The sequence below is a fragment of the Manacus vitellinus genome, unplaced genomic scaffold (genome assembly GCF_001715985.3).
Source record: "Manacus vitellinus isolate BGI_N305 unplaced genomic scaffold, ASM171598v3 scaffold_2_pilon, whole genome shotgun sequence".
In the NCBI taxonomy this organism is placed as follows: domain Eukaryota; kingdom Metazoa; phylum Chordata; class Aves; order Passeriformes; family Pipridae; genus Manacus; species Manacus vitellinus.
In genome coordinates this window covers 38,019,506-38,032,795 of record NW_021940208.1, presented here as the reverse complement: position 1 = coordinate 38,032,795, position 13,290 = coordinate 38,019,506, and the positions used below count along the sequence as shown (strand labels likewise).

General features: G+C 39.4%; 1 protein-coding gene across 4 annotated transcripts in view; it reads right to left on the bottom strand.

Annotated features, from left to right (window-relative positions):
• SLAIN1 (SLAIN motif family member 1) overlaps positions 1-13,290 on the bottom strand; it is a 91,998-nt gene that overhangs the window by 37,341 nt on the left and 41,367 nt on the right. For 2 of the 4 annotated variants that reach the window (XM_008927373.3, XM_029960965.1), the window contains 2 exons: positions 12,183-12,480; positions 7,083-8,183 (listed from right to left, as the gene is read on the bottom strand). In XM_008927373.3, the coding sequence (XP_008925621.3) occupies positions 8,108-8,183; positions 12,183-12,480 (374 nt within the window). In that variant the 3' untranslated portion in view covers positions 7,083-8,107. Of the gene's footprint in view, positions 1-7,082; positions 8,184-12,182; positions 12,481-13,290 lie in introns of those variants that run through there. The other 2 variants (XR_001920514.2, XM_018071451.2) reach the window with 1 other exon arrangement.

The window sequence follows — 13,290 nt, the reverse complement described above, 5'->3', positions numbered from 1 at the left end:
TTTTTCCCTTATCTTTTTTTCTCGGGGAGGAAAAGGGGAAAAAACCCGCAAACTATTTCACAAAAAACTTAACTGCTCTGTGGAACTAAGGAAAAGTTTTGAAACAGAGGGCAAAACTGCAGTTTACTGCTTCACAAAGGATTAAAGGAATATACATAAGTTCTCCTCAAGAAGATGGCCTGCTTTTATGTAAACTGCCTTTCATCTTATCATATATTGTTCACACTGAGGATATAAAGTAGACAGGATATCAAGTGAGGCTACAAAATGAAGCAGAAGTAAACAAGGCTCTTTTTAGTAGTTTATGTTCCAAAACACTACTGAAATGCTCCAATGTTTCCACATCTCCATCTCTTTCTCAGAAAAATACTTGTGCTTATGTGAACCCAAGAAGCACCTGTAATTTATATTTTGAAGTAGGACATGAATTGTTTGAGCAAACTGTTGGTTTAGTCTATATGGAGGCAATAAGCCTACTCTTGGGAATGATGCTAAGGTTTTCCACGATGGAGTCCTCCATAACGTAAATGCCCCGAGTGTCGTTTTTGCTATTCTATACTATAAAGTTAACTTGGATTTTTTTGAATACCTGAGACTTTTCAATCAATACTGGCATTTACACTCAATTCTGTATAAGGCGACTGGGTGTCAGGGAAAATGATCATCCCAACTGTCTGGAATAGCTTGTCAAACAAATAGAACATTTCTTCCTGTTTTCTTTGGAAAATGTATCATCGACAATGCAAAACAATTTAAACCACTAGTTTTAACAGAATGTTCTGTGCAGTGAGTTTGGAATTCCACAAAAAAACAAAATATCCATGCCCAGACAGAGAATTTTATTCCAATCCGTTTTCACTCAATGCCATTGTATAAACTGCTTTCTGAATAGACTTCAAGATGTTGACAGTAATGAAACATCACTTTAAATGGGACCTTGGTAAGACAGTATCAGGAAGACAAATTTTTCCCAGAGTCTAATTTCAAAGGTGCTAAAAGTCTTACAATTTGAGCTAGATGCAGTGGGAGCTGAAAATACTCAGTGCTTCAGAAAAAGATGCCCATGTTGTCAGACTGTGCATAACTATATCTGGCTCTTCATCAAAGAGCATCACTCAGCTCACTCACAAACCACAGGGTCGGATAACAAAGCCACACATCTGTTATCAGCCATCAGCTACCAGGCTGATAGTACTGAACTAGGTAAGGCAGATGCATGGTCTCCTTCTACCCAACCCACCCAACCACATATCTCCATCTGCATGAGACTAGCCAAAGTAATAAGGTATCTTGAGAAGCAAGATAAGCTCCAATAACACTCAGCATAGCTTCTGGATCAGACTTCACTTATATCAACCAGATGAGAGCATACTTAAAAGGACTCGAGCCCATCTGCACCCACCCAAGTAGCTGCATCTGTAAATTAAGTGGGATGAGCCCATTGTATATAATCAATGCTGTTTCACTTTGGTTGAAAAGATCAGGTGCTAAGTATTCCTTTTTTGTAGGCAGAAGTAGGTTGTCTAATGTGAATTCAGATCGAGTGAAGAGCAACACTCTATTTTATCCGTTGCTTTTTTCCTTCTCTCATATATAGAAAAATTCTTTCCATTGAACATGTATACATAATCAGAGCTGCATAATTTAGTGCAGTCAGGGACTGCCCAGAAAAACATGGATTAAATCAAAACACATTTTCTTTGGCTTAAAAAAATCACTTTTTCTAAATTGTTCTTTTCTTCTGAGTTCTTGAGTTTTCATTTCAACTATTTACATTTTAAAGGAACTGAATGGGGTATTAGCAACATTATGTAAAGAAACTGGATTATATCCTGGTGCTGGCATTGGAATACCTCAGTTTTAGAAACAGTGTAAGTCTCTTAAAAAGGTCAGTAGTTTCTAAATATTTTGCTAAAATGAATTCAACACATTTGTACTGACTCAATGAAATTCATAAGAAGATAGCAAAAAGCGCATATCAAGGCTATCCAAAAAGTTAGTATAACCTCCTGCAGGAAGGGTTGAAAAGCAAAGTCACAGAAACACACCAGTATGTTCTCTTTTCTATTATTGCAAAAAATTCCAGTTTAGCTGTATTACAGTTGACATCCACATCATGTTTTCTGCTGCTTCTATTATCCAAAAGTTCAGTCTCAGATAGAGTTAATATACCTTGTTTAGTAACATCTGTGTGCAGACTGCAAAGTATGAAGGTTGGCTGGATTACTAGAGCTCAGTTTGGGAATTTGGCCACAGGCTCATTCTTTCTATAGGTCTGGCCACAAAGACAAAGGAATATTTTATTTTTCCAGGGAAACAACAGAAATCTCAGGGGCAAGAAGTGAACAGAAACAAAGAAGAAATATTATTTTATTTTTTTTCTTAACAAAGAAGAAATATTATATTCATTCTTCTAATTAGAAAAAGTAGTCACAATAGAAAAATACAATACTAAATGTATGGGGATAGAGAAAGAGCTCTAGAGAGCAGAAAGACTGTGTATGAAAAGGCAAAATATTATCTTTTGTCTGTGCTCACAGAACAAAAATAATGTTTGAGTATCATCTAGTGGGACTCTGCCCCAGGAAGTAGCCTCTTTTAAGCATTCCATCTTAGCAAGCAAAGAACATCTGCTCTCTGGTACCTCCACAGAGGGCAGTGGACAGCCATGAACATGCATCTGGGTACCAGGTGTGCAGCAGGTATTGTGCTCTTGGAAAGCAATGGGGCTGCTGCAGAGCAATGGATCTGCACTGCAGATCCACACTGCATGGCCAAATCTACTCCGTGCTTAGGAGTCACAAGGGGATTTTTCTGCCCAGCCACAAGAACAACTTACACAGCTCAATCAGTTTCAGACGTTCAACTTCTTTGCAAAAGGGCCTGAATTCAGCAGAGCAGCAGCAAATACCTAATGAGAGAGTTGACGGTAGTAACAGTTACCTTCATTTTTTGTATTTGTCACATTTTTCTGCAAGTAAGACTCATTTAATGGTTTATGAACATTATCTATTGTCTATCTACCTGTAGTTTCATAAAATTTTGACAGCTGCATCTGGGAAATGTGCTCATATTTTGACTGTGTTAGATACCAAGCCTCTCTCCACCTCTAAAAAGTCAAGACAGATAGTACAGAGATTAATTTTTGAAGTATTTCTCTGCAAAAAGTTTGAAGTTCAACTATCATTCAACGTCCAAACTTCTTAACATGTAGATGTCAAGAGCCAATTCTGTACATCTGTCCATTGTTCATATGAACCAGTGGAAGACAAGACTACCAGTTGCTTTTACAAGTATCTACATGTCCCATCATTCCATACCCTGCTCAATGTAATGCATGAATTAAGAAATGTGCTTAGTACTTCTTTAAAGAAATGTAGTAAGAATCATGCAATCATAGAATCATGAAGGTTGGAAAAGACCTCCAAGCTCATCGAATCCGACTTCTGACCTACCACCACCATGCCAACTAAACCATAGCACTAAGCGTCACATCCATTTTGTGAACACTTCCATGGATGGTGACTCCACTACCTCCATAGGCAGACCATTCCAATGCCTGTAAAAAAATTATTCCTGATGTCCAACCTGAACCTCCTCTGGTGCAGCTGGAGGCCATCTCCTCTTGTCCTGTTGCTCGTCGCCTGGGACAAGAGGCTGACCCCACCTCACTACAACTTCCCTTCAGGTAATTGTAGAGAGCAATAAGCTCACCCCTGAGACGACTCTTCTCCAGGCTAAACAACCCAAGCTCCCTCAGCTGGTCCTTGTAAAACTTGTGCTCCAGACCCTTCACTGGCTTCACTGCCCTTCTCTGGACACTCTCCAGCACCAAAATGTCCTTCTAGTAGAGAGAGGCCCAAAACTGAACCGAGAATTCAAGGTGTGGCCTCACCAGTGCCACATGGGAACAATCACTTCCCTAGTCCTGTTGGCCATACTATTTCTGATACAAGCCAGGATGCCATTATCTGTACTGGGACCAGTGTAATTTAATATCTTCATTAATGATACAGATGAAAGGATTGAGTAGACCCTCAGCAAATTTGCAGATGACACCAAGCTGAGTGGTGCAGTTGACACACCTGAAGGACATGATGTCATCCAGAGGGACCTGGACAAGCTCAAGAAGTGGGCCCATGGGAATCTCACGAGTTTTAACAAGTGCAAGGTGCTGCACCTGGGCTCAGGCAACCACTGGTATCAATACAGGCTGGAGAATGAACAGATTGATAGCAGCCCTGACGAGACGGACACGGGGGTGCTAGTGGGTGAGAGGCTGGATACGATCCAGTAAAGCACACTTGCAGCCCAGAAAGCCAATTGTATCCTGGGCTGCATCACGAGCAGTGTGGTCAGCAGGTCAAGGGAAGGGATTCTGCCCCTCTACTCTGCTACGGTGAGAGCCCACCTGGAGTACTGCATCCAGCTTTGGGTCCCCACCACAGGAAAGACATAGTGACATCAATCTATGATTATACCAAAATCAGCATTTGGGCACCAAAAGACTCTTTTTTGTTTGTTCATGGATAAGGGATTTGTAACACTGAAGTCATTTAAATGATTATGGCTTATACAAAAGGGGAATGAGGTTTCAAGAATAAACCTATCTAATCACTCCCTTCCTTCCTTCCATGAGATGCTTTATATAAAGTATTGTTGAACTGTACATGTAGAAAGATAATCTCCTGGGCCTCTTTAGGTCAAAGCCAATCCCTTGAACTGCCCTTGAAACTAATGGGCAGCTTGGTCAGATCTGAGAGCAGGGGTCCCCTACTCCACTGACATTAATTTGGATTAAGTATAACTTCTTACCTGGCAAGGTAACAGCTGTAAGTCTCAATGATGGAGACAAAAGATGCACTGAAGACCTGCTCCCCAGGCTGATGAGTGAGCAGAAGAATAGCTGGGTGGGATCTGCAGGTGGATGGTCAAGAACTGCACAAGCCAAACGAGCATGTGTAATCACTGAGAGAGGTTACAAGAAAGGCGTGAATCTATAGAAGTATAGATGAGGGGGAAAAGATGGCTGAGCAGACAGGCTGGTCAAATGGGAAGAAGAAAATTAAACTAGACTAGTCAGAATATACCCTTTTCACCTCAATGGTGACAGAGAAAGTGATCTTGCTTTAGTCATTTCTTTTTTTAACCAGAATTTCTGAATAAGTAAGTCATGCCTGAGCATTAAACACCACAGATCCGCTTCCAAGAGAGTGTGTTACTGCTCCGATTCTTTTTAATTAGGAAACCTCACCAATCATTCATAGTGGATATTTAAGTAGTGTTTTTCTGTATAAAAATGCTAATTTTTAGTATGTGTGTTATTATACAGGCATTGTAATAATGGGTCTGAGATCCTACCAGGCTTCATGCTGTAAAAACACAAAGGAAAAAGACAGGAGTCCGTGTCTCCAATGACTTGCAATTTAAGTATAGCAAAAATCACCAATAAAAAAAATGATGAAGCAGCATTCATTAGTGGGCTCAAAAGCAGAAGATGACAACACTGGCAATTTAACTGTTGTCCTGCTTTAGGTGGTAGTGTATCAGAGAAAGAGCCTCGTAAGGAGGCAAACAGCAGCAGTACCACAGCCCACAGCTGAAACAAGTGTGATTCTGTCGACTCAGATCAAGCTGCTCATACCTTGGGTTTCCTCCTAAAGTCTGATGGCATGTGACAGACACTTGACAAAAACACTTAAAATAGCAAAGCTATAAGGTTACCAAATCCTGACATGATGTATTGAAGGGAACGGGATAACTAAAAAAGCAAAACAACTGCATCTTCTCAGAGAGCTCATAATATCCAAGATGCTTGACTCTCCAGTTCATGACACATGCTGTAGTGTGAAATTTAAAAATGCAAATCACATTCGAGCACCTTCCTTTAACATGGCATCCATCACACACAGACAACACTGGAAAAAAAAACATATGCACCGGCTTCAAACCAAGAGCCTGGAAAAGAGAAGACCTTTAGCTACCGAAAGAAAATATTTTCAAAGTATATACTGCCCTCCTGTGTACAACTCGGTATTACCTCCAACAGCTGCTACCTATTTCAAAAATTGAGAATAACGTAGTGCTGTGGTGTTCCAGATAAAGGAGGAACAGCAATAAAATCCTGGCAGGAGCAAACAGAGTGAAGAGACAGTTCAGACCAGGGCTGCTGGCAATGAGAAGAAGCTAATCACTGCCACTGGTCTTCATCCACCTTTTATGAAGATCATATTAAATCCCTAGCACCAGAAGCCGGGAGAGCTTATTAATTCAGGAGGTTCTACAGACCTCCTCCTCAGAGGCAAAATGCAAAGCACCCCCAAGCTGGCTCTGAACCCTACCACAGTCAGTCTGTGAGACAAACCATTCAAGACAACAGAGATTGTCCACAAATGACTGACTGCTTTAACCATCAGTAATTTCTTCCAATTAAAGCTTGTAATGAATATGATAAGTTTGGCATACTTCTGCTTAAATACTTACCTCTGCAGAGATAATTTCTTCTTTGGAATATTTCTTGATACCCTTTTCAACAGTTCTGCTTTTTTTTTTTTTTGGGGGGGGGGAAGATTTTAACTGGATTAAAAGAACTACAGTATGAAAAATTAACTCTTTATCTCTGCTGAACAACGTTATGCTGAACAGGGGTTCTCCGCACTACCATACATCACTTCTCAGTGTAATACTCACCACCGAACACTTCCCCTTTGCTTTTTATTTCACCTTGTCCTTTTAAGAAAAGCAGGTCCTCGAGCAAATTCAGAGCCATAGTAATAGATTCACCTGGTACACAATCTCTGTTTCTCATTGCAAGTCACAATTGCACTTGCAGAATCTAAATATTAAATTGAAAAAAACCCTTAAGATAAGATTGATTTGAAAATAATACACATTTGTTTTCTAGGCATACCATGGCTACATAACATAATTGAAAAAAAAAAAAGAGTTTTTCAGATTACTCAGTTACTATTTGCAAAAAGTCCAGCATAATCTTGATAAAAAGTAAGTAAAAACTTCAGGAGCTAAGTAGATGACAGTTGCTAAATTCTGACAATGTTTACATTGCATACTCAAGAAGAGCATTATTGCCGAAATAGATTCTTTATTTCCTGAAACATTCCAAAACAGCAGTATACACAGTTGTAATCAAATATTAAGTCATATGCCATTGTAAGAAAGCATTGATTAGTGCAATTGAATTTTGTAAAAGGTCTATCAAAAGGATTTATTCACATTAAAACTCACTTTCCATAAGCAACTGTTAATAAAACATTACAATTTTATTCTTTGTAATAAAGTACTGAAAATCAACTGTAGTTTTAGAGATCACTGTATCTTTGTAAATGCAATGTGACATATGGGGCCATTTTAAATACAAAACACTATGACAATAAATTAAAAATTGAACAAATGGCGAAGGACCAACAAAACCATGCTGACCCAGCCGGATGACAATTTCCAGTGAATGCTACCTTTCTTTTGTGCTTCTGCAACATAAATATACTGCTTTGTATTGCCAATGGTAAGATTTTGTAAGATATGTTCCTAGCGCTAAAAAAGTACATTGCCCAAAAAATATTATTTATGGCACAGAAAAGTTAAATTATCTCTCTGTTGTTCAAGGTTCAGGCAAGTTAAAATGAACTTAAGTATAGAAAATAAAATGTACTGGAAACACTAGAAAAAAATTCAAGCACATACATAAGTACCCCCAAATTCAAAATAAAATGCATGATGCCTTTACACTGAATAAATTATCTCAGAACTTCAGTATGGCAAAGCTGCCCAAAAGCATAATCTCCCAGTTCCTTCCAAGGAAATATTTTTGTACTTTGCACACATTTAGTACTTTCTTCAGTTCCAAATGCCAGTGCTGCCATTGTTAATCTGATAACAATGCAGCTGTTCAGGTAACTGATTAAGTGCAACAATTAGTATTTGATAAGATGTTCATTTTTAAAAATGACATTACATTGTAGATGGTTACATATTAAGATCCTGGGGGACATAATACTGTACGACCCTCCTTTTACAAATCATTGTTACCCAGCCAGCTGGGTAATGAAATCTGCATTATTTGTTTTCCACTGTTGATGGGCATCCTTCATCAATAGCAGCCATCTCTCCAGTTCCCATCCCGTATTGTGCTGAGTGATGAAAGTGGCTTTGGAGGCTGAAGAAAACTGTATTAACCAAATGATAGGAAAAAAAATGACAAAACAAGTCATATTTCATGTGAAAGATCAAGGTAACAAACATCATTTACTTCTGCAGCGACACTGGCTTTGGGGCTTGCTCAGAGACATCACTGGTGTATGTCTGATTACATGTTAATGCACATGTAAAGATCTATGGTGAAATCAAGGTCACTTTCAATAAGACCCCATCACTGTTAATGGTCTTAAGAGCATAAAAGATTTGTAAAAAGGAATTAGGAGAAAAATTGTAATCATGCATGAGATGCCTCTAAATGGGAAGATTTGTTTTTTCAGGGCTAAAGACGATAAAAACTTATTTTTGTCACTATGGGCAGCAGACATCTAATGGAAAACTCTCTCCTAAAAGTTGTTGTGCTCAGCATGCTCATGAAAAACCAGGACTTTATAAAAACACTATGCGGGCACTAAAGAATTTTATCAGTTGAACAACTCTACCAAGTTCTGCTCCGGACCCTCTTATCCAAGACACATAATGATGGGTTTCCATCCCACAGCCACAGTCAAGAGAGCCACCAGCTCCAGCACTACCATTCCTGCAGGGAACTCACTGTCCTCTGGGTCCCCACCCTCACACCTGGGTTGCATCTCTCATTCATCAATGAGGAGTTACAAAATGCTTGCTGACCATCTTCCAAACCCTCTAGGTACTACTGAGGCAACTATTTCAAATAAGACTAAAAAAAGGAAAAACAACCATCTGATTTGATCCAACTCACTGATGACAAGGCAGGCTCTACCTCTAATTTGCCACAACCAGAATTAGCTGAAAATAATGTATCTCAACTCTGTGAAACTATTTCTCACAAAACCAAATCTGTGCCTTGTTTTCACATTACTCTGCTTTTGCTATAAGCTACTGATGCCTCCTCTCCCTTCCAGATGCTTTTGGCATTAAAAAGGCAGAGGTATGTTGTAAGGTATGTTGTAAGGCAGGCAGGCAGTCAGTAGAGTAGCTTCTTGCCTCTCTGCTATAAGTGCTTTTTTAGTGGCAAAAACACTGCACTTAAGTAAAAACAGTTAGTTACACTTAAGATTCAGCCAAGCTGCTTTTATGTAGCTCCACTTTGTGGCAGCATCACTTATCTTTGATATAAATCCAGTTAACTTGAGACACAGAACTGCCTCTGCTGTTTTCTGCAACTGCTGCCTTTTCTTTTCCAGTTCAAAACAGCTGTCAGCTGTAAGAATACTTCCATGTATCCAGAGATGAATCTCTGCTACAGGGCACTGGACAAGAAAATGTGCCAGCACTGAAAACCATTTTAAACAAGCACAAGGTGTCAGTATGATGTCATGTGCTTTGAGACAACAGTTTTGGGGGGTCTGTAGTCCATTTTTACTTTTCCATCACCAGCTGGATTGCAGTGACTGACTCCAGTGCAAGGCAGCAGGAACAAGCTAGCTTTGGCTCTACAAGTGTGCTTACACTCCTTCCATGCCTGTGCTTGGTATCTGGCATGATCCAGACCCTGAGCTGCTGATTGACTTCCTACCTTTAGGTGGACCCTGTCTCATCTGTTGACTCGTCTGGATACTGGGCCTGTCGGTTGACCCTGGTCACCACCAACGCTGCTTTTGCTTGGGCACTGTGGGGCAGCCTTAGCTGTCCCACTCAGGTCCCAGCTCACCTTACCCTGTGAGAAGCTGCCTCCGCTGCCTCACACTGCAGAAGGTTAGAAAGTGGGGAACTGGAAGGTAGGGGTCTGCAAGAAGCCCCAGGCATGGAGCTGGAAAAGGCTGAGGGTTGTGTGGATCCACTTTAACAGGAAGGAAAAAAAAGCTGCTGCCTTACTTGTAAGGCTAAGAGATGGATGTTACCATCACAATTTCTTTACACTACTTGTGGGTGCATGAATCTCTGATGGCAAGGAGAAGATTTTTTTGGCCAAGTTAATTATCTTGGCTGTTATAATTTTATTTTACAAATTATTAAAAGCACTCCCTCATCCTTTGTTTGATTCTATGCAGTAAATACTGAAGTTCCCTAATGTAACCCCTATATAATGTGTCTATATATATAATGTCTCCCTCTCTCTATATATATATAATCTGTATTCTGTTTTAAGAATCTAGAATACCAGTAACATAGCTACTTAACAGTCTGGCCATAGGTACAAAGACACAAATGTGCTCTGAATGTGCACTTCTCCCTGAACATCTGATTTATTCAAAAAACTCAAAAGACTTGTTCTACTTTTAACCAAGTCATGACTAAAAACACTGTTTAATTCTGAAAGAAGCTTAGAGTCTTGAACTGATAATCAGAAATATCATTCCTTAGAAATGACAACAGAGATAAAAACCAACAGGGAGAAAATCTGCCTGATGGCTGAATGCCCTCCAAGGAAAGTCCACATGAACTTAAACCACCTGTATTTTTTCCACATGCATCAATGAAATTAAATGAGGGTATTAAAGAACTGTATGCTGAGCTCCAATCTACCTGTGCTTTTTGAGTCCTATAAACTTGTCATTCCCACAGTGCAAAGACCATCCATCTTCAAGGATCACTGTTTTGGCTCTATGGCAACATATGCTGCTGTTAAGGTACATTTGAAGGAAAGAAGACAAGAGCCCAGACTTTTTGGACTATAAATAGCTTTCTTACTGATTTGAATCAGCTTCTAATAAAAACAAGTGTTGAGAGTACAGTGTCTTACCCTCCCACTGAAACGTCTTAATTTTGTTTTTGTTTAATATTGTCTGAAAAGTTACAAAATAGCAAGGGACTTTCTCACATGTTGCTATGAAAGATTTAAGAGCTCTCCAGAAGAACATAAAGTTGAGGAAAGGAAAAAGAAAAAAGGAAAGAAAACCCTCTACTATAAAGAACTCTAACTGAGAAAGTTCCAGCTGAGAGCAAAGGAGGTTATAATAGAAATCTCATGGTACAGTCTTCATCAAAGAAGAAACCTGACAGCTCTTTATCAAAGTTTCACTGCAGTTGGTCAAAATCTGTTGTCAGTCACATCAGTGTAATCCCCAAGTAACTCAACCAAAGAGAGAATGTGAACAATTGAGCTTATTCTGGATATAGCTAGTATGTAGTGAAAAGTATAAAAATGATGAGAGCTAAACAGTGACAGTTCATCCAACAGAAAACGAGGTGGTCACACAGCAGGCCCTCACAAGAGGAGGGATGTGTGCAGTGGGAAGAAACCGTTGGAAGAGTTAACACAAGTTGACAGAGGTTTTCTTTGAGAAACTTCATCACCTATTAATTACAGAACATGCAGCTAGAGTTTAACTCCCAGCTGTGATAAGGTGATGTCATGGTTTAATCACCATGACAGGTGATTAAAACATAGTCTCCTTCCTCAAGCTTATTTTATTGCTTGATTTAAAAATAATTCATTTGGAGATTAAATTCTCTTGGAAAAATGCAAAAATGCATTTGCTTAACAGTACGGCTCATTGCAAGTATGTGATACTCCAGGATTCCCTGTTTGCCTATTGTCTCCCAGATAGAATGGAAAAGATGGTGGTTCAACCCAAGACTGTACTATCCAGGATATTTCCCTCCTCACAATGTGTAATGTCACAACTCATATTTTTACAGTCTACTGCCATTTACAACAACAAGGATGCAATTCTTTCTATTTGAGTACTCTAAGATTTGCTCATTCTCTGACACTGAAATAGCAGTTGGCACATGTCTGGAAGAAGGTAAGTCACATATGTTCATGATATGAGGTTTCTGTTTGGTTTGATTTCTTATTGATGGGTGGTAATCCATTCTTATTTATATACGATTGCACAATATCAATTATCATAGTTTACTAAGGGCTACCAGCAAGCACTGTCCCTCACTATTTCTGGCAAGAAACCTTTGCCCATTCAGTGACTCCCCACTGGTAGACAGAAACTCTTATGTTTTAGAGCTTCATGTGCAGGAAGAAAACAAAATCCCACAATTTCAGCCTAAGCCATCCCCACAGGGACAGAGACCTGTTTAACTCTTACCTTCGAACTGGCTGTGCAATTTTACTTCTGGGAATGCCACTCCCATTGACGGCCAGCGATGGTCTTGGAAGAGCACTGCGCCCCACAAGCCCTTGATTGGCAGTCTTGTTTGGCATTGGGATCCCAGTGTTAGAATATAACTGCGAGTTGCTGGACACTGGAAGACTGCTATTGCTACTGCTACTACTACCTTGTACGGTTGGGCTTACGTAGGCAGTAGCTTTGAGAGGCTGTCTGACAGACACTGGAAAATGTCCCACACTGTGAACTCGGTGCTGAAGCTGTCCTGGTGATGGAACTGCAAAAAGTGATAGAAAAGGAAGTAAAAAGGTCACTATGCAACAAATAAGGCCAAGTAGTAACGTTCGTTTCTAGATAGATTGGAATAGGGATAAACACATCACTGTACCATTTACTTACTGACTACGAACTGCTCAAAACCCCCTTGGATCCAATGCTGCATCCAGTAACTCTGCACTGAACTAAAATACTGTGTTCCACCCCCATACTGAGCAAAAATACTGGCTCAAATTCATCCTTCTTTCTCTCCTCAAAGGGGTTTCATTAGCTGTTATAAGCACACTAAATCCATCTACACAATCAGAACTTTAAACAGGAGAAACTGCTAAAGGTATAAATTAATTAATTACTGTTAGATCATTTCAATTTTTGGAAGGTGGCTTGCAAGAACTACATCTTGCAAGAACCACATTCAAGCATTATGAAATATCAGAGAAGTCTGAGCTTTCTGTATAAAAACAATAAAAAGGCTATAAAAAGGTCTTGAATGTAGCAGCACATTCCAAGGCTGATGTTATGTAAACTATCATTTTAAATCAATGCTCTGAGTTCCAGAAGCTTTATATATAGATTTTTCTATCCAATTCTGCCCTCTGGTGTACATTTGACATGCATCAGTTTCAGAGTCCATGTATCAAAAGCAAACTGTCAAAAGCCTGAAGCACAAAAACTAACACAGCGTGTCTAGAGCAATCAGTTTTCAAGTCTTTGAAAAAGGGCATCTTAAAATCATTTAAATTCAAATCAGCAGAAATTTCAGGGCTGTGATTCATTTAAACTATATTGGCAACATATTGTCAAGGAACTC